Genomic DNA, 18959 nt, shown 5'->3' on the forward strand with positions numbered 1-18959 from the left:
TGGAATACTTTCGTTTATCATTCATCCTGAAGGATGGCTTTAGTGGATATAGAATTCCTGGATAATGGTCCTTTTCTTTCAGCTTATTGAATATATATAGCGTTCAACTGCTTTCTGGTCTCCATAGTTTTGGATGAAAAGTTGTCTGTTAATCTTTATTGTGTATCCCTTGTGCCCAGTTTCCTGTTGCTCCCTCTGAAGGCTCCTCCTTGTCTTCGGCTCTTAGACGGTTTATTATGATGTGTTTAGAAGTAGATCTCTTTGGAGTTTTCCTACTCAGAGCTCATTTTCTATAAAATGTCAAACACGCAGATGGATATTTTTAACTCAAATCCGGAGAGTTTGGGACCCATTTTATCTTCAAATATTCTTTCAGTCTCTGACTACATTTTCATCACCATGGCCCTTGCCTTCTGCAGGGCTGGAAGTGGAATGTGCTTCTCTGTGATGACTTAGGTCATTTTTACCAGACCTGGCCCTCCAGATATATTTAACTTTCTTCCTGACTTCTGCTTTTTAAATATCTAACTGATATCTCAATCATACGGTGACCAAAACAGAACCCTAATCCCCACTCTCAGCCTTATCCTGACCCCAGCTCTTCTATTCCTTATCAGCACCTCTCTCCAAATAAAACCTGATGTCTCTCTTTCTCTTGATTATCTATGTGGTCCACCAGCAAGAATTGCCTCTAAATTACTTCACCAATCTGTCGCCTTCTCTCCATTTCCACTGAACCCCAGTTTTAGGAGCCACTCTTTTCTTTCCATCAGAATCCACAGAAGGTGTTCATGAATAAGTCAGTCTTGTTCAAGGGTCTTACCTCTGGAAGTCTACAGTGGACCTCAGGCATTTGAATTCCTGCAAACATTTCCCATTGGATTTTTTGATGAGCGATGGGAATGAAGAACCTCCAGCCTGTCAATGCCAAGGCTTGGCGTGAGTCAGCTCCCAAGTGGCTCACATCAGTGGAGTTTGGGACTTGGGTTAAGGGATGAAGTCATCCCAATAAAGAAGTAGATGTGGGAGCTTAGGCATGAGAATGTGATAGTCAGCCAATGGTGTCCCCCTCTCTCTCTGCCAGTGGCTCGGTATCGTGTGACTGTATGCACAGGGGAACTTGAAGGTGCAGGAACTGATGCCAATGTCTACCTCTGCCTTTTTGGTGATGTGGGGGACACAGGGGAGCGGCTGCTTTACAACTGCAGGAACAACACGGACCTGTTTGAGAAAGGCAATGTAAGTATTGAGGTTGTGCACCCCTCCCCCAGCCCACCTCTGCTTTCTCCTCTCTTCCCTGCTCTCCTGAAGCAGAGTTGATGGCAGGTGCTGGGACCTCAGCAGTGAGGTAACATCTGTCCAGATGAGGGGGAGTGGGGCTTAGGGAGTCATTTGGCTCACTATCATTTGCTGACATCCATGGCAGCTACAGGGCTGACTTCGCTGGTGGAGACTTAGAGGTGAAAGGGGTTTGTAGACATCTTTGCTCTTCCTTCTTTTACCCCTTTCTTGGTGATGGCGAGGTGAGCCTTGGGGTGCAAGTGGAGGACTGTCTGAGCCAACCCAAGGGTCAGCACTTGAAAGCTGTGTTGGTAAAACTTGTCTGAGCTGGAGGTTGTAGGTAGGCTTAGGTCTATCTGTGATTATTAAGTGTATTTTATATTTCTGTTCTCCGTGGTGGTGTGTGTTCATGTTCACCTGTGCAAGAACTGTAGCACATCCTTTCAGCTCTGCCTTCTGATTTCTGCAGTGTGTCCCCACTTGGTGTTGGGTCTCAGGGGAGCCACCATCTATCTACATGACCTTGCTGTCTTTTCTTTCCCTAAGGCTGACGAGTTTACCATTGAATCTGTCACTATGAGGAAGGTGAGGAGGGTGAGGGTCAGACATGACGGCAAAGGCTCTGGCAGTGGCTGGTACCTGGACAGGGTGCTGGTGAGAGAAGAGGGACAACCCGAGAGTGACAACGTGGAGTTCCCCTGCCTCAGGTACATATGACCTTTATTTTCCTTTCTTCCAGCTTGGACTAGAGAAAGACTCATCTCCCTTAGGAGGAACAGCAAGGAAAATAGTGGCTTACGGTAGTAGTTGGTACAAGAAAGACGTGGCCTTGCAGGAGGTGTGTAGATCTGAGTCTTACATTTTTACCCTACCCCTGGTGGACAGAGGTGCTCTACTGCACACCTAGGGCCAACATGATGGCGTTTCTCATGAAACAAACAAACAAACAAACAAAACCAGACTGTGATGGTTTGTGTATGCTTGGCCCAGGGAGTGGCACTATTAGGAGGTATGGCCTTGTTGGAGTAGGTGTGAACTGGTTGGAGTAGGTGTGTCAACTGTGGGTATGGGCTTTAAGACCCTCATCCTAGCTGCCTGGAAGCCAGCCTTCTCCTAGCAGCCTTCAGATGAAGATGTAGAACTCTCAGCTCTGCCTGCACCATGCCTGCCTGGATGCTGCCATGCTCCTGCCTTGATGATAAGGGACTGAACCTCTGAACCTGTAAGCCAGCCTTAATGAAATGTTGTCCTTATAAGAGTTGCCTTGGTCATAGTGTCTGTGCACAGCAGTAAAACCCTAACTAAGACAAAGACATTTCCTGAATTTAAGTGTGTTTGTGCTGTTAGAGAGCTAGTTAGATATAGAATGAGATATAGATACAAGTCTGTTTTTATTTGAATGGTCTGATCCGATCTCTTGCCTGATTACATCATTTCAAGTACCTGACTTTGGTTTTCCTTCCCTCAACCTAAGAGAGAGGAAACGTCTCTGCAGTGGTTTGTTTGTTTGTTTGTTTGTTTTGTTTTGTTTGTTTGTTGTTTTGTTTTTGTTTTTTGTTTTTTGTTTTTTGTTTTTTTGCATTCCATGCACAGCCAGCAGCTCCTGCTGATCTCTAAAGTTGTCAAAAGAGACATTTTAGGACAAGGGCAGGCATCAGTGTCTTGTGAAAACCCAGTGTTCCTCATTGACCTGTGTTAATTCCTGGGAGCAGCACACTGATTAACCTGGGGCCTGAAACCACACACTGATCCATTCTTCACCTGCTGCATGCGTGTGTGTGTGTGTGTGTGTGTGTGTGTGTGTGCTGTGTGTGTGTGTATGTGGTGTGTGTGCTATGTGTGTGTGTGTATGTGGTGTGTGTGCTGTGTGTGTGTGTGTATGTGGTGTGTGTGCTGTGTGTGTGCTGTGTGTGTGTGGATGTGGTGTGTGTGCTGTGTGTGTGTGCTGTGTATGTGATGTGTGTGTGGGGTGTGTGTGTGTGTGTGTGTGTGTGGTGTGTGCATACTCTTGTGAGTCCAGGAGACAGTCATGAAGCTACCAGCATGCTACCATCCATTTAGCAACACCTCATGGCAGAACTAGGTTGAATTGTTTGAGCTGAATGGAAATAGCTTTTTTAAAACTATGTCTATTAATACCTCAGAAGTATTTAGGTAACAACAAAAGGACGTGTCGTGGTTTCCTGTTACCAATGGGGAGGGACTGGGGCTAGGTGAATGGAGGGGACAATGAACAACAGGTGGGATCTTCTGATGGTTCATGACCTATCTGCTTCTGTCCATGGCAATGTCCCTGCTACCCTTCCTGCAGGCTCTGTGACTATGGGAGCTGTCAGTGACCTTGGCAAGACAGAGAAGGGAAAGCACCAATGGAGGGACTGTATCTAGCATTTTGTGGTCCCCAAATCCTGTGCCACCAATGCTGAGAATGCCACTATGAATCTTTGTGCCTCGGCATCTCTGCTTCATCTCTCCAGTGTTCTGAATCACAGCCCCAAAGCCTACATAAGTGGATGGCATTTTAGTGTTAGCTAATACAAGCTGACAGCAAGGTCCCCAGGGAGTGGGAGCCCTTGGGCTCTGGGTATCTGATAAATATAAAGAGATGAAGAGCGCATGTGTCACTGGCCCTTCAGGAGTCCTGAGCTGTGTGCAGGGAGGAAGGAGAGCCTTGGCTTCCCTTGTAGGCTCCTGTGCCAGTTTGACTGCATTAATGGTGAGCTCAGTCATGGATCATTAAAGAAAATAAATTAAAATGTTGCCGTTGGTGAAATTTAACCCAGAGAGAGCCTGGTTCTCCTCCCAGTATCTGCCGTTGTGTGAGTTTGCATCTGTGCCTGCTTGAATACTGAAGCCTTGTAAACGTGTCTGTCCCTCGCTCTAAGTCTGCATGTCCTTAGCAAAGGGCTTTGCTCTCTCTTCTATTTAACAGCACAGAAAGCATCAGCTGAGTAAGGAATGAGGGGACACAGAGTTTTACAAGGGCTTAAGTCACTGACCCCGGCCGACCCAGATAACAAGCAGACATTACCAAGCTGTATGTCCAAATGGGGGTTCCAGCATTTACAGTGGATATTAACTTTATAAGGCTACTTTCAGCCTATCTTTTGCTTTCAGCAAATAATTACCATAACATCATACATATAAACACACACACATTACTCTTGGGCCAGCAGCATGGAAGTTGATAACTTAAGATTACAACTATGCATAGCTTAGATTGGAAGAGTTAGTGGGAAATCAATAGCAAGAAAGATTGTTGTTACACTGTTTCTTAAAGGTAAGTTAAGCAAGTGGGCATAGTAGGGCAGCAGTTTTGTACACAGAAGGACAGCAGTCTTATACACATTAGGGCAGTACATAGTAGGATAGTAGGTCTTCACTGACCTCAGGATATGTATTATTAGCCCAGACTGTGAGGGCCAGCCAAAGTTCCAGTCTCTTAGAATGCAAGAAATGTTTTTATTGTAATGAATATTTCAACATCATAGGCTTGGAGAGCCCTCCCCACTCCAGAGTGTGAATGGAAGGGCTTTGAAGACAAGCACGAGGCATAAAGTCGGGAGATGTTCTGCCAAGAAAAAATAGGCTTGGTCTTTGCAATTCTCTTAAAGTTTTTCCTGTCATTGTTTCTTTTTGCCTAAGAAGTTTATATGTGAGACTGGTGTCTAAGTCAATAAAATAGTTTTACAAAGGCAAGATTATGAATAATAAATCATAAAGAAATCTGTTGTAAGACAACCCTTTGGTATATGTACAATTTTAACCATTCATTAGAGACAAAGTCAGTTTTTAATTATTTTTAAATTAATTGTCTAATTTATAATGAGGTGGATATGTTTGCTGATTTTTATGGGAAAAGTTGAACATTGTCTGAATATTTGATCCTACAGCATTCATAGTACCTTCGATATTTTAAGAATTGATGGATATCTTGATTTTCTAGCTGTCAATGTTGATATGCCTGCTTTGCACAGATACATCTTGCAAAATGGCAAAAGGATGCTTAGGATTATTTCAGAAGTTGTTGGAAATTCTGTTTGAACCCAAGCCAACATTCAGTTGATAATCTTTAAGTCGAACTCAAGCCAGAAACTCAAACAACAATTATAAAAATTAAATATTCCAATGCAACAACATTCAAACATATTATAATTTGTCATTTTAGTGAGAAGCGATACTAGAAAAATATTAAAGGCTTTTGTGTTGAAGGATGAAACCGTTATGTTTCCATAAGAGCAGGAAAAACTTGTATGTACAATAAACATGCTGTAAATCGTAACATACAATGCTCTCAAATCGGGGCCCTCGAGCTTCAGGTTGCACTGGTGTTGTTCCATGGGGTGCCATGTGCAGGAACATGTACAGATGCATGCTGTAGACTCAGAGCCCTCTGGCTGTAGTGAAGCCACCCGACACAGCACAGGCCAGCACTGCCATCTTGGATTTATTACCCCGTTTTTCTTTAACTAAGTTGGGTCGTTGTGCATCAGAACCGCTTTGCTGCGGCCTGAGTTTCACAACTCCCACACTCAGTTGCACGGTTCCCTGTGGGTTCCACAGCTTAAGAAGCCAGACATAGAGAACAGTGACCAGCACTGGGTAACAAACCAGCCTATCTGTGGGTTGTAGATAAGACATGATTGTCTCTTGGGCTTGGCCTTGGTGTTCTAAGGGAACGGTATCTTGCAGGTAGATATTCCCCATTCCTTCCCTCTGGGGGGCGCCAATAGAGGACTGGAACCACTGCTCACTATGACGTGTTGATAAGGCATAGCTACCAGCTGAGACATGAAGACCTCAGACCTACCTTTGCTGAAGTCACACCTCACCTATTTTTGAAGACTCCAGTTCAACCTCCTCACCACAAGTCCTCCTCTCTCTAATCCTTACAGCACACATTCGGTTCAACTCTGCCCTCAGTGCCTCGTTTGGCCTATCCTTTCTTCTTGGTCATACTCTAGGATATCAGCAGCCTGAGCTATGTTATCCTAATGGTGTCTATTTCTGCTTTCTCCCATAGCGAACCCTTGTCACAGTGCCACATATACAGTCCACCTGGAGATGTATTTGACAACATCAGTAGCCTTTTATCATGAGCCTGTGGCCCGTTCTTGCCCATTCCTCATTGGCCAGCAACTCGTCTCTCACTTGCTGCATTCTGTCTATGTGGGCCTTTCACCAGCCCCTAGACTTTCATCCCAGGATATGTTTTTCTGTTGAGATGTCCTCTCTCCTTTCTCTCTCTCTCTCCCTCCCTCCCTCCCCCCCTCCAACATCTTGTCATCTTTCCAGTCTCAATCGGCACTTAGCCTTCTCCAAAAAAATCTTCCTCTCCTGGTTTGGGTTAAAATACTTTTCTAGGAGATATCAGAGTCCCAATTTCTTCTGCTGAAATCAGAGATCCAGACCTCCCTGGCGACCCTGCATGAGGGATATGACAGTCGGAGTGCCCACCTGTTCCACTCAAAAAATCTAAACACCCATCTCCTTTCTTTCAAGGTGGCTGGACAAAGACAAAGATGATGGACAGCTGGTCCGAGAGTTGCTGCCCAGTGACAGCAATGCCACGCTCAAGAGTGAGTTGTCCTGATGGCCAGGTGGTGGGTGTTCACTGGCATGACAGTTGCCTTTCCCTAGCTGAACAGGACCTCGATCTTTAGACACATCTTCACTTTTTAGTTCGTGAAAGCAGCACAGGGTGGTGGAGAAAAAAGGCATTGGTGGTCTGGAAACTTCTCGAAAGCCTGTACTTAAACACACAGTCCAAGTGTGGCATGGTGTTAGGCCCTGAATGCATATGGGTCGTCAGAGTAATAAGAACAATAACACCAGCCAATGACACCATGTACAGAGAGCCCTGCTTTGGGGCATAGATGCATTTCGAAGGGACTGTTGAATGAGGCCTTTCAAATGCTGGGGATTGTTCTGGAGCCCTGAAGGTCTCCTTACTAGTGATATGTGTTCAAATGCCATGTTTTGATCGTGAGCCTTAGATAAAATTTAAAAGAAACACACCCCCAGAATCCCAACAATGCAGCTCTGCATGTTTCCAGGCTGTAGCTCATCTGAGCCCTGCAACAAACCTCAAGAGGAGGCATTACATGGTATCCTATTAGGGGAGGGAGTAGCTTTAACTGCCTAGCAAGGTTTAACTCCTGGATGACATCATTGTCACCATCTGGTGTCAAACACCTGACCTTTGCAGCTTTGCATTCCTTGCTTGCAAGGCTTGGCTGAGAGTACTTACAGTAACACCATAGACTGTGTACCCAACGTGATAAATACTGGAGAGCTCTGTTGCCTTTGGTGATCAGAAGCTGCATCAGGGGGTTTCCGGAGATGCTTGGAATCTCTGATAATGTTTGTGCTCTTGTCTAAAATTTACTTTCCTACTCTCAGTAAATTCATCCCTCATAGGACAGGAAGAGGAGGGGCCCTGGTTTTATAGATGAGGGGGTTCCAGCAGAGATGGAGGGAACCTCTACTCCCAGCAACAAGACCCAGGTTCCAGACTCCAGGGTCCTGACTCATAGCCTGGGTGTTCCCTGGCTGAAGATTGCCCCCTCTTTTCCAACAGTCCTTGTACAGCCTGCACTAACTTCCCCTTCTCTCTCTACGTTGGCCTGTTCAGATTTCCGTTATCACATCAGCGTGAAGACTGGGGATGTCTCTGGGGCCAGCACAGATTCTCGGGTGTACATCAAGCTCTATGGAGAGAAGTCTGACACCATCAAGCAGGTTCTTCTTGTCTCCGACAACAACCTCAAAGACTACTTTGAACGTGGCCGGGTAGATGAGTTTACTCTGGAGACGCTGAACATTGGAACCGTAAGTGTCCATCCTAGAATCAGGTTCCTACATTGACCCATGTGTGTTCACACACACACTCACACCTGCACATGATGAGCCCATTTTAAGGACAAGAACCATACACTGATGGATTGTTATGAGGTTTTTCATTTCCCCCATGGCCAGAGCAGCTGCAGATATGTGAGCAGTAGTTGTGCTTCTAGAACCTCTTTGGGATTGTAATGCACATTTTTAGTATCTTTACCCACCCCACCCCCCACAACATTTTTACCTCTTTGCCAGGATTAGTGTATATGGAGCATGGATACTACAGGAGGAGGCACTGGATTCAGGGAGGGAAAGGAGAGAAGAAAGGACTAAAAGAAGGAATACAAATATTTCTTAGCTCCAGATTTGAGTGTGCCTCTGAACTGTGTTCAGAAGTGCATACTTGATGGGCACTCCTGAGGCATGCTGCCTTGAGAAATGGGGCTCTAGAACCTTTGTCTCTCAAGGTTCCATGTGGCCTTTCTGTAGGTGATCTGAGCAAGTTGGTCACTAGCTGGGAAGGCAGACTCATCAGTGATGGACTACTGCAAAAGAGGAAAGAGGCCAGAGTGAACTGCATCCAACTGAGTTGCACTGAGGTTAACAGGGGATTTGGGGGGCAGTAGGAGGACAGTCTACAGGAGCATCACAACGTTTGGGTAGTGAGAAGAGCTTAGGAAGGGGTTGGATGATGGGAATCACATCTGAGTTTGCTAACTGGCACCTGCCAGAATTAGGTTTCTCCCCCTCCCAGATCCCAAAGCCAGAAGCTAGGCGGAAAGCTCAGCCTGACAGGAACCAATAGTCAATTGTTCTGACAGCATTTGGGTTCTGACAGCATTTGGGTTCTCTCAGGTAAGGGCTGAGGGCCATCCTAGGAATGTGGCCTTGGGCCACTTAACCTCTGCTAGTGTTATGTTTAAGTCTTTATAGGCCAAGGTTGATGACACTCAGTGAAGAAATAGCCTGATCAGGGTCTGGACCAGGTGGGACTCTGTCTTGACGCCACCTGGAGAAACAGGCTTAAATGAAAGACCCAGAGCACTAGGGAGTACTAGGGAGCACTAGGGAGCACTAGGGAGCACTAGGGAGCACTGGGGAGCACTGGGGCACCTTCAGCTTTGTCTGAACTAGGATTGTGTTGCACTGATGAGCATTGGGGTGGGGTGCTCCCTTTGCAACCTCACCATCCCTGTGCTTCCTCTCCTGTGGGCTTCCCCCTCGGCCTCTTTCCGGTGCTCTGGAACTCTTTTCTCACCAACCTGCACTCTAGGGAAAGACCTCGTGGCAGTCACTTACCCCTTGAGGGTAATGAACGTCTAATGTATTTACATTGTAAGCTGCATCAATGACTGTGGAATGAAAATTTTGTTCCCTTGTGTGAGGGGAGGGGGTTGAGGGGAGAAGGCTGTGGAGACTTGTCCTCATGTTGGGGAAACTCCCTCAGTGAATACTACAGGCCAAGAACTTGGCAGGGGCGGGGGCGGGAGGTGGCGCTCGAATTTCCACTGACTTGCTACATGCAAGTTATTTATGCTTCTCACCAGTGTTCTCTTTCTGAATGATGGGGATGCCATTGGAATTATTAGCATTGTGCGTGTTATAGCACCCACATGCTTGTAGCCAGGGCTCAGTATTCCCCTCCAGTCCAAGGTGGTGTATAACTGACAGTCCCTGACCTTAGGGAACCCCCAGTCATGTCAGCTAACAGACACCCTCCCTTGTCCTTACTCTTCCTCATCCTGGAACTCTGACAGCCCCGGAGAAACAATGGCGCTGTCCTCTGTGCCTGGGCAGGCATTTGAGGGCTCTCAGGTTTTATAAACTTAGGTTTTCTCTGAGCAGTTTCAGAGCCTTGAGCTCCACACACTCAGCTGCGTCCGTGTTTCATCAACAACTGCAAAAGAGGCACTTAGTATATGGGAAAGCAGAAACCAGGGATTGAGTGGACAATTTTCTAAATGTGGACTGTGGGTACCAGACAAGGTTAGTTGTCACCCTCTAAAGCATTACTGAGAAAAACTCAAGAGGCTGCAAGAGTTCCCAGAGGCGATCTGCTAATCCCTTTTAATGTTAAAATTACCCTGTTTGTGTTAACATTTCCACACAAACGAAAGCAGTTCAAACCCAGAGAGATCAGCTCCACATACAAACGGACTGTGTGAGCCCTCATTCCTGTTGCCTACAGGCAAAGACGTTGCTATGTCAAAGAGCCAAGCAAGTGAATATAGATAGCTAATGGACAGGGAATAATGTTCCTTGGGTCCAAGAGTAAAGGAAGGATTAGGTGCAGAACCACCAAGTCCAGAGAGGTTGTCTGCAAACTCTCTTACCCTGTAGGAGGGGGATGAGAAGGAAGTGATGCAGAAATGCACACAATGCTGTATTGCTTCAAACCAAGCCGAAGGAAAGCAGTAACTGTTCCCAGGCTCACAGACACTTCTCTGTTCCTCATCTTTAAGTACTTAACAGACTTCAAAGTCCTTGCCAACTCTGCCTGCTATTTGCTTCTGTCTCTGACATTGGAAGTGAGTCGGATTAGAAAGGAGGGGTTGGTGTCCTTGGCAGGAAAAAACCACCTAGGTAGGCTGGCCCCCAGGTTCCTGATTGTGGAGATGAGCTTGGTCACATCTTTTTTTTTTTTTTTTTTTTTTTTTAAAATTTATTTATTTATTATATGTAAGTACACTGTAGCTGTCTTCAGACACTCCAGAAGAGGGCGCCAGATCTCGTTACGGATGGTTGTTAGCCACCATGTGGTTGCTGGGATTTGAACTCTGGACCTTTGGAAGAGCAGTCGGGTGCTCTTACCCACTGAGCCATCTCACCAGCCCGACATCTTTCTCCTAAGGAGCTGAAGGCCCCAGCTGAGGGGAGATTTTTTACACCAGTACTCAGAGAGACAGAGGTGGAGGCTTGAGTAGTATCTCTGCACACTGCTGTTCACACACCCTTCCTGGGGTTTTCTTCCAGATCAACAGGCTGGTGATTGGGCACGACAGCACGGGCATGCATGCAGGCTGGTTCCTGGGCAGCGTCCAGATCCGTGTGCCCCGCCAAGGCAAGCAGTACACCTTCCCGGCTAACCGGTGGCTGGATAAGAACCAGGCTGATGGGCGTCTGGAGGTGGAGCTTTATCCCAGCGAGGTGGTGGAGATCCAGAAATGTATGGAAGAGGCAGGGTGGGTGGGAGGTGCTTCGGCTCTGGGTGGGGCTTCGGCTCTGGGTGGGGCTTCGGCTCTGGGTGGGGCTTCGGCAGTGCCAGGTTAGGCTTTGGCGTGGAGCGTGGTTCCCTGTCTAATGGGGGAGGGGGAGGGAGAGGGTGATGGAATCAGAGGAAGGAGGGGTTGCAGGGAGGTTCCCCCAGCCAGTCCTACTGTGGACTCTGTGAAGACAGCTGTTAACAAAAACAGGCCAAAGCCTTGTCCTTGTGAGAGAGGAACAGACTGCCTAGTAGAGAAGGGGAAACTCGAGAATGGAGCAGGTAGCTGTATGGCAAGCAGATAGGTTAACACAGGCCTGTGTCCCTGTGAGTAGGTTTTTGTGAGGAGCTGAAAGTCAGGAGGACTTGTTTCAGAAGTCCTCCAGTGTCTATATGAGTCCTCCCTCATGGTAGGCCAGAGGCTTCTAAAGGTTTAGAGGTGGGAGAAGATGGTGGACCGGCTCATTTTCCTGTGGCCACTGTATGCCCACCTCTCTCCTGAGAGCGGCTGCTCACAGCTCTCTTGCCACAGCCTTCCTCTTCCACAGGAATTCTCTTCAAGAGCAACTCGAAGCTGAGGTGGCTCTCCCTCAGTCAGAATGTGCTGTGCTTGCTGAAAAAATATAGCCACCTGTGTCAGGATCCCCAACACTTACTAAAACGCTAGGTTTGGTGGTAGGTACCTGCCGCTCCAGTGGGTCAGGGAGACAGGAGGTAAGAGGATTCTTGGAGCTCACTGGCCAGGTAGTCAACTAGCTAAGTTGATAAGCTAAAGGTTTGGAGAAAGACCAAGTCTTGAAAAACCAAAGTGGAGATTCGTAGAGGATGGCACTCCATGTACACGCACACATGGGTGCACATGTGCGCATGCGTGTGGACACATATACACACACACACACACACAGACAGGCACACACACATATACGCACACACTCACCAGACAGGCACACCCTCACAGACATGTACACAAACACACACACACACACAGATGCATACATACAGAGACACAGAGACAGACAGACAGACAGACTGACTGACTGACAGACTGACAGACACACACACACAGAACACAGAGACAGGCACGCACAAATACACACTCACAGACTGGCACACAAACACACACAGACAGAGAGATACTCACAGACAGGCACACAAAAACACACAGACACTCACAGACAGGCACACAAACACACGCACACAAACAGAAACAGACAACACATACACACATGAGACACACACACTCACAGGCACACAAACAGGCAGACAGACACTCACAGACACGCACACAGACACACACACACACAAACATACACACACACATAGGACTTCTTTTACCTGAAAAGAAATCCTGATCCTGTCCTAGAGTAGTCACATCCATAGACAACATGGTGCCAGTCTTTTAGGGAGACACACATACTCTGTGTGCAGTACCCTCCATTGCTATCTACCAATACCATGTTTCCACCACCCTCTAATATTTTGAGAAATATCCTTTCGAAATACGCATGTTTTTTTCTAATCAGGGCATGTGTTGGTATCGTCTGGAAGGTGCTTCTATTTAAATGAGCACTGTCATTCCAGCCTCTTGTCCTTTATTTAATGAAGGAAAATAAATACAGCTTTTGATTCTTCCTGCCCTGTGGTATCTTACCAGCATCAGTGACTTTATAATTTAATTTATTTTTTGACCCTATAATGTGCTATCAGTATTATGCTATGGTGGTGTATAGGATTATAGACTACATAATATAAATGAACATAAGCTTACAGTTTTACAGTAATTGGCTTTCAGTTCTATACGCTGAGAAGTTCAGTCCCAGTGTTCTCATATCTGGTGAGAGCCTTCTGGATACATTCTAACATGGTAGATAGGAACAGAAAAAACACCGAGGGCACTCTCGACCTCAGACAGAATGGCTGAGCCCTTATGGCAGGATCACTTCTTCAAGCTTCTTAAAGCTTACAATAGCAATTAGATTCCAATACAGAGGGAATAAACACTCCAACTCTAGCATGCAGTCAGACAATAGAGAGTACCAGCTGGTGCACGAAGTCCCTTCGTTCCTGGTCTCTGAGAACACATGTGCTGTAATGGATGTCTAGATACAACAGTCTGATTGCATAGGTCCGCCAGTTTCTCAACCTACTCAATTCCTCTAAGCCTAAGCTTGTCCATCAGCAAAACATCGGCTCCTTGTGTTGGGAGGGTCCGATAAGATGATACCAGGGAGGGATCGGGCATGGGGGATGGGCTTAGGAAGCACATGTGGGAAAGGCTGGGGAAGTGCTTGCTGCTATCCTTCCTGTTATCACTAACTTCCCCATCTCTCCCTTGTCCACCAGTGGTCCACTACGAGATTGAGATTTGGACGGGGGATGTGGGTGGCGCTGGCACCACTTCCCGAGTCTTCGTGCAGATCTACGGGGAAGAAGGCAAGACCGAAGTCCTCTTCCTCTGCAGCCGTTCCAAAGTGTTTGATCGGGGGTCCAAGGACATTTTCCAGGTGTGTGGGAGGTAGGCAATGCAGGTGCCAACAGAGAACGAGCAGTCGCTAAGGTGGCACGGTGCGTCCACTGGACAATAGGCTGCCTCCTCCCAGCCTGGGAGATGCCTCCTGGAGGATGGATGGAACTAAAATTGCCTTGTGCTCCCGAGGGACTCTTGGAAGCGATGAGCAGACTGTAGAGTTTTGAACTGGAAAAGAGAAAGCATGGGTGTTTGTCCCTGTTCCACCATGTGCCCTTGAATGGTAACGTCTTTCTTGGACCTGAGTTTTAGGGCCTGAAATGTCTAGAAGCCCTTCCTTGTCTCACACTTGAATTAGCTGGTGATCTTTAAGGGAAAGTGCTGTCTCATCCACACCCCAAGCCAGCCAATCAATTCACTTGGAAGTGGGGTGTGTTCTCTGAGGCACCTTTCTCTTGGAAGTTCAGTCAGTGATTGCAATGCACTTGAGTCCGCAGTGACTACTTCTTATTCCACCAGCGATGGCACCAGGGCTGGCTGGGTCTCTCTGCTTACTCCTTGTCTATGGCTCTGATGCTGAACGTCTCCCAGGCTAATGATCAGTCCATATTTCGCAGTCAGGCCCCTGAGAGGTGGCAGGGTCTGCTAGTGCATTTTTAAATGTCTTTGGGCTTCTTCTGTTCACATTGCAAGTGTTTAGCTAAGAGGGAAAGATGATGTAAACGTGAGTTCGTTGTGGTTAAGGGAGGAGGATGCAGAGGCCACGAGCTTATGCTGGACATGAAAGCATGCATATGTATATAGGTGTACAAGCCCATATGTGTGCATCTGCAGACATGTGTGTAGAGGAAACATGATCACGCTGAGTACTCCATGTGTGCCTTTGTACCATAAACACCTTGGTATTATTCAGTGGAGAGCCGTTTCTGGTACTCAGGAAAGGTGCCAGCTGACTTGGGCCCCAGATGGGGGGGGGGGTCACAAATGTCTGGAACATTACAGGTACAGGGTCTTCACTGGGTCATGTGTCCTCATACACTACTGGCAGGCCCACACTGATGTACTCAACCTTTTAGGGCCTCATTAGCTTCCTCATCAGTGTAACCCAGCTTCATAGTCACTGCCTGCCTGGCATTGCTGTCCCCATAGCAATAAAAGAGTCAGTGTCAGATGTGCAACTGGGAAACTGTGAGCGCTCATAGAAACATAATTGAACAGTGCACAGTTCCCATCCCCTAAGCAACAAAGAAAGCAAAAGTCTGCTTTACTTAGGCCCTGGGCACCATCTTGCTTGATGGCTTCCTTATGAAGGCAGGTTAGCTCCATGGTGGTTTCCTGAATACGAGGCTGGGGGAGCTTTGTTCTCATCAAGGTCAGGAACAACAGTGCAGGACACTGAGTAGCTAGAGCACAGCCTTGGGCCTCAGATGCTTGGCACTCAGGTGGGATAACTGGTGGGACTGGAACTTTGAAAAGAGTCTAATGTGAAGACAGGTTCAATATCAAGGTCACAGGAGAGTCAGACAGAGAGGATTTCAGGTTAGGCTCCCCACAAAGTCTGAGCCTCAACCCCCTCTTCCTGAGGACGTGGGACTCATGACACCATGACGCTGTGAGGCTGAAGAGCCACCGTGCACTAGGCCTGTGGGAAAACACTCATAATGGTGGTCTTTGTCCTTAAAGGGAACTCATAGCTCATTAGTTTCTCATCACTGTGACAAAATAATTGGAAAAAACAAATCAACTTAGGGACAAACGGGTTTATTTCAGCTCATGTTTACTGATAGCGTCCATTATAGCAAGGTAGAAGAGTGAGGTGGCTGGTCACATGGTATCTACAGTGTCGAAGTAGAGAGCAGCAGGGAATGAGGCCAGGCGGTAAAACCTGAGGTCCATGGCTAGCAACTCAGTCTCTTCGTGGTTTCACAAGACAGTGCCACCAGCTGGAGCCTGGGGGTTCAGAGCAAGAGCCCTTGGGGAACATTTTGTAGTCAAACCACAACACAGCTCTAGATCCCCAGGATGGCAGGATAGGACCAGATCCAGCCAAGTCCAGCCCTTTGGAGCTCAAGAGTCTGGTAAACCCAGGAGACCAGGAAGGATGGAGACCTCTGAGGAAATGGGTGACAATTTTGTTTATTTGTTACATAAAAAAGGAAACATTTCTTTACTTATTGGCAAAATGATATCTTTCCTAATAGTGGATACATTTGTAAAGAGAACACAGGAAGATACTGTCTGATATTTCTGTTTGGTTGGGTTTTTTGTTTGTTTGTTTGTTTGTTTTTCAAGACAGGGTTTCTTTATGTAGCCCTGGCTGCCAAGGAATTCACTTTGTAGACCAGGCTGGCCTTGAACTCCCAGAGATCTTCCTGCTTCTGCCTCCGGAGTGCTGGGATTTAAGGTGTGGGCCACCACTGCCTGGCTCTGTCTGTGTGTTTTTAAGGTAATAATGAGGCCTGAGACTATGAGCAAGTTGGGGTTGGGGGTAAGAAGACACTCCCTGTACAACGAGGGAGCTGTGTGAGCAATGAGTAAGGGCAAAAGACAAAGCACGGAGGTTGACTCCATCAAAGTTAGAAGGAAGTATTTTCCTTAACCCCGGGGAAGAGCTGGGCATAGTGGGAGACCTCTCTATACAGCAGCTCAGCACTGGCTTCATGGGGGAGGCGGGGAGGATGGCAGGAGCCATGTCAGCTGCTGCCTGCACTTTGCACAGCTGGAAGCCGTGGACGTGGGTGAGATCTACAAGATCCGACTGGGACACACAGGCGAGGGCTTCGGGCCCAGCTGGTTTGTGGACACAGTGTGGCTGCGGCACCTGGTGGTGCAGGAGGAGAACCTGACCCCGGAGGAGGAGGCCAGGAAGAAGAAGGAGAAGGACAAGCTGCGGCAGCTGCTGAAGAAGGAGAGGCTGAAGGCTAAGCTGCAGAGAAAGAAGAAGAAAAAGAAGAAAGGCAGCGATGAGGAGGAGGAGGGGGATGAGGAAGAAGAGTCCTCCTCAGAGGAGTCCTCATCTGAGGAAGAAGAAGAGGAGGAGTCAGAGGAGGAGGAGGAGGAAGAGGAGTATGGGCCAGGGATGCAGGAGGTGATTGTGCAGTACAAGTTCGACGTTAACCGCTGGCTGGCCCGGGGCAAGGAAGACAATGAACTTGTTGTGGAATTGGTTCCGGCTGGCCAGTCTGGTCCTGAACGTAAGCCTGGAAAAAAAAAACCCAAGGGGCTATATTTCCCCTTAAAGGGACTGGGAGGTGGGGCAGGGTGATTCAATGTCCCTTAGGTAGAGACTGAGTAGGTGGGACCCCAGTGTGGTTCATAAATAGCTTTCCTGACCTGCACCCGGAAAGTGACCATTGTCCCCATCTGTTTGGAGCTAAGCCTTTTAAGGGGAACACCATTGGCTTTGGGAGGAGCTCTCACACACCTTGTTGAAGCCAGATGTGGGGGTAAGGCGGGAGGCCCGTTGGCTCTCGATTTCATAGCAAAGACAAGTCTTGCGTGGGAGGAGGGAAGGCTGCCGTGGAGCAGCTGTAGAGCCTCCTGACTTCCAGAACCCACCTGGGTCCAAGGGCCAGGCCCACAGCTCTGTCCCATGTTCTCAATGCTGTATCTTTCTGTGTCTCCAGCCAACACCTATGAGGTCCAAGTGATCACAGGGAACGTGCCCAAGGCTGGCACCGATGCCAACGTCTACCTGACCATCTACGGTGAAGAGTATGGGGACACAGGGGAGCGGCCCCTGAAGAAATCAGACAAGTCCAACAAGTTTGAGCAGGGCCAGGTAGAGTGAGAGCTCTCTGGCTCTTGGGTGGGGGAGAGCCAGAGGTGGGACATTTTGCCCGAATCCACCTCGGCCAGCATCGTGTTTGCTGTGTCTAATAAAGTGCTATGTTCAGTCTGGTGAGGTCTGTCTGCAGCTACTGTTCTGTAAGCACTGCCATTTTGCAGAGTAATGTTAAAACTACAAGCAGATTTTTGCAAGGGAATCCCATAGGCTAACTGGTCTTTAAGTTCATCCAGAGAATATTGTATTTAGACATCAAGTGAGCTGAGAAGGTTTTAAAACTAGTTTTCTTTATACTTGTGTGTATAGGTGTTTTGCCTGTGTGTATGTCTGTGCACCAAATCCATGCAGTCCCTACAAAGGTCAGAAGAGGGCTTTAGATTCCCTGGGACTGGAGTTATAGACACTGTAAATGACCGTGTGAGAGCTAGGAGTCAATTTTAGTCTTCTAGAAGATGGGCAAATGTTCTTAACTGCGGAGCCATTTCTCCAGCCCCAGAGTTTGAGGCCAGCATTGACTATAAAGTGAGACTCTGTCTCACAAAACAAAGAGATGGCACTTTGGGAGGTTTGGTGGACAGACACGACTCAATTTGGACAGTACAGTTTAGCTGTGTGCCAGGGACAGCAAGATTCTTGGCATAACCTTGAAAGAGTTGAAAGATCAACAAGTTTGATCATTGCACGATGCTAAGAGAGCATGTCTTTGTTATTATGTATCCACATTGAACTAGTTAGAGGTGAAGGATCATAGTATCTTCCAGCTACTTTAAACTGATCCAGAAAAAATAAAGTAAGAACGAAAGAGAGAGAGAGACAGAGACGGAGAGAGACAGAGAGAGAAAGACAGAGAAAGAAAGACAGAAAGAGAAAGAGAGAGAAAGACAGAGAGAGAAAGAAAGAGAAAGACAGAGACACAGAGAAGGGGGAAGGAGAGAGAGGGAGAGAGAGAGAGAGAGAGAGAGAGAGAGAGAGAGAGAGAGAGAGAGAGAAAGAAGAAGAGAAGGAGGAGGAGGTGGAGGAGGAGGAGGAATCCAGCTAACATTGCATGTAGGGTAGCATCTAAGAGAAGGCAGAGAAGGCAGGCCATGATCATATCTATTTCTGAAGGTTTTCTGCAGGTTTAAAGTCTTTCAAAATGAAGAGTTTTTCAACAGTGTATCCAGGAGGCACCATTCACACACCGAGTCTCTGTTCTGTCTTCTTCCTCTGATGCGATGGTGATATCCCCAGACTGTGTATGGCTCACACTCCACTCCTCTTCCACCTAAGGGAAGAGCAGAGCCAAATCCTTCCTGTCAGCCTGCTTGCATTTACTCAGGCCTGTTCACAGCAGGTGCTCAACACAAAGTCCTGTATACACTGAGAACAAGGGTCTCATTGGG

General features: G+C 47.4%; 1 protein-coding gene across 3 annotated transcripts in view; it reads left to right on the forward strand.

The window, feature by feature from the left end:
• The window catches only part of Loxhd1 (lipoxygenase homology PLAT domains 1), a 164644-nt gene that overhangs the window by 79750 nt on the left and 65935 nt on the right, over positions 1-18959 (forward strand). For 2 of the 3 annotated variants that reach the window (XM_085833449.1, XM_085833450.1), the window contains exons 13-20: positions 1085-1239; positions 1828-1988; positions 6784-6860; positions 7916-8112; positions 11095-11287; positions 13667-13827; positions 16510-16984; positions 17417-17571. In XM_085833449.1, coding sequence (XP_085689575.1) covers positions 1085-1239; positions 1828-1988; positions 6784-6860; positions 7916-8112; positions 11095-11287; positions 13667-13827; positions 16510-16984; positions 17417-17571 — 1574 coding nt within the window. The remainder of the gene's footprint in view (positions 1-1084; positions 1240-1827; positions 1989-6783; positions 6861-7915; positions 8113-11094; positions 11288-13666; positions 13828-16509; positions 16985-17416; positions 17572-18959) is intronic. The other variant, XM_085833451.1, reaches the window with a different exon arrangement.

This window comes from Mus caroli, unplaced genomic scaffold (genome assembly GCF_978045245.1).
Source record: "Mus caroli unplaced genomic scaffold, Mus_caroli_1 scaffold_19, whole genome shotgun sequence".
Classification (NCBI taxonomy): Eukaryota; Metazoa; Chordata; class Mammalia; order Rodentia; family Muridae; genus Mus; species Mus caroli.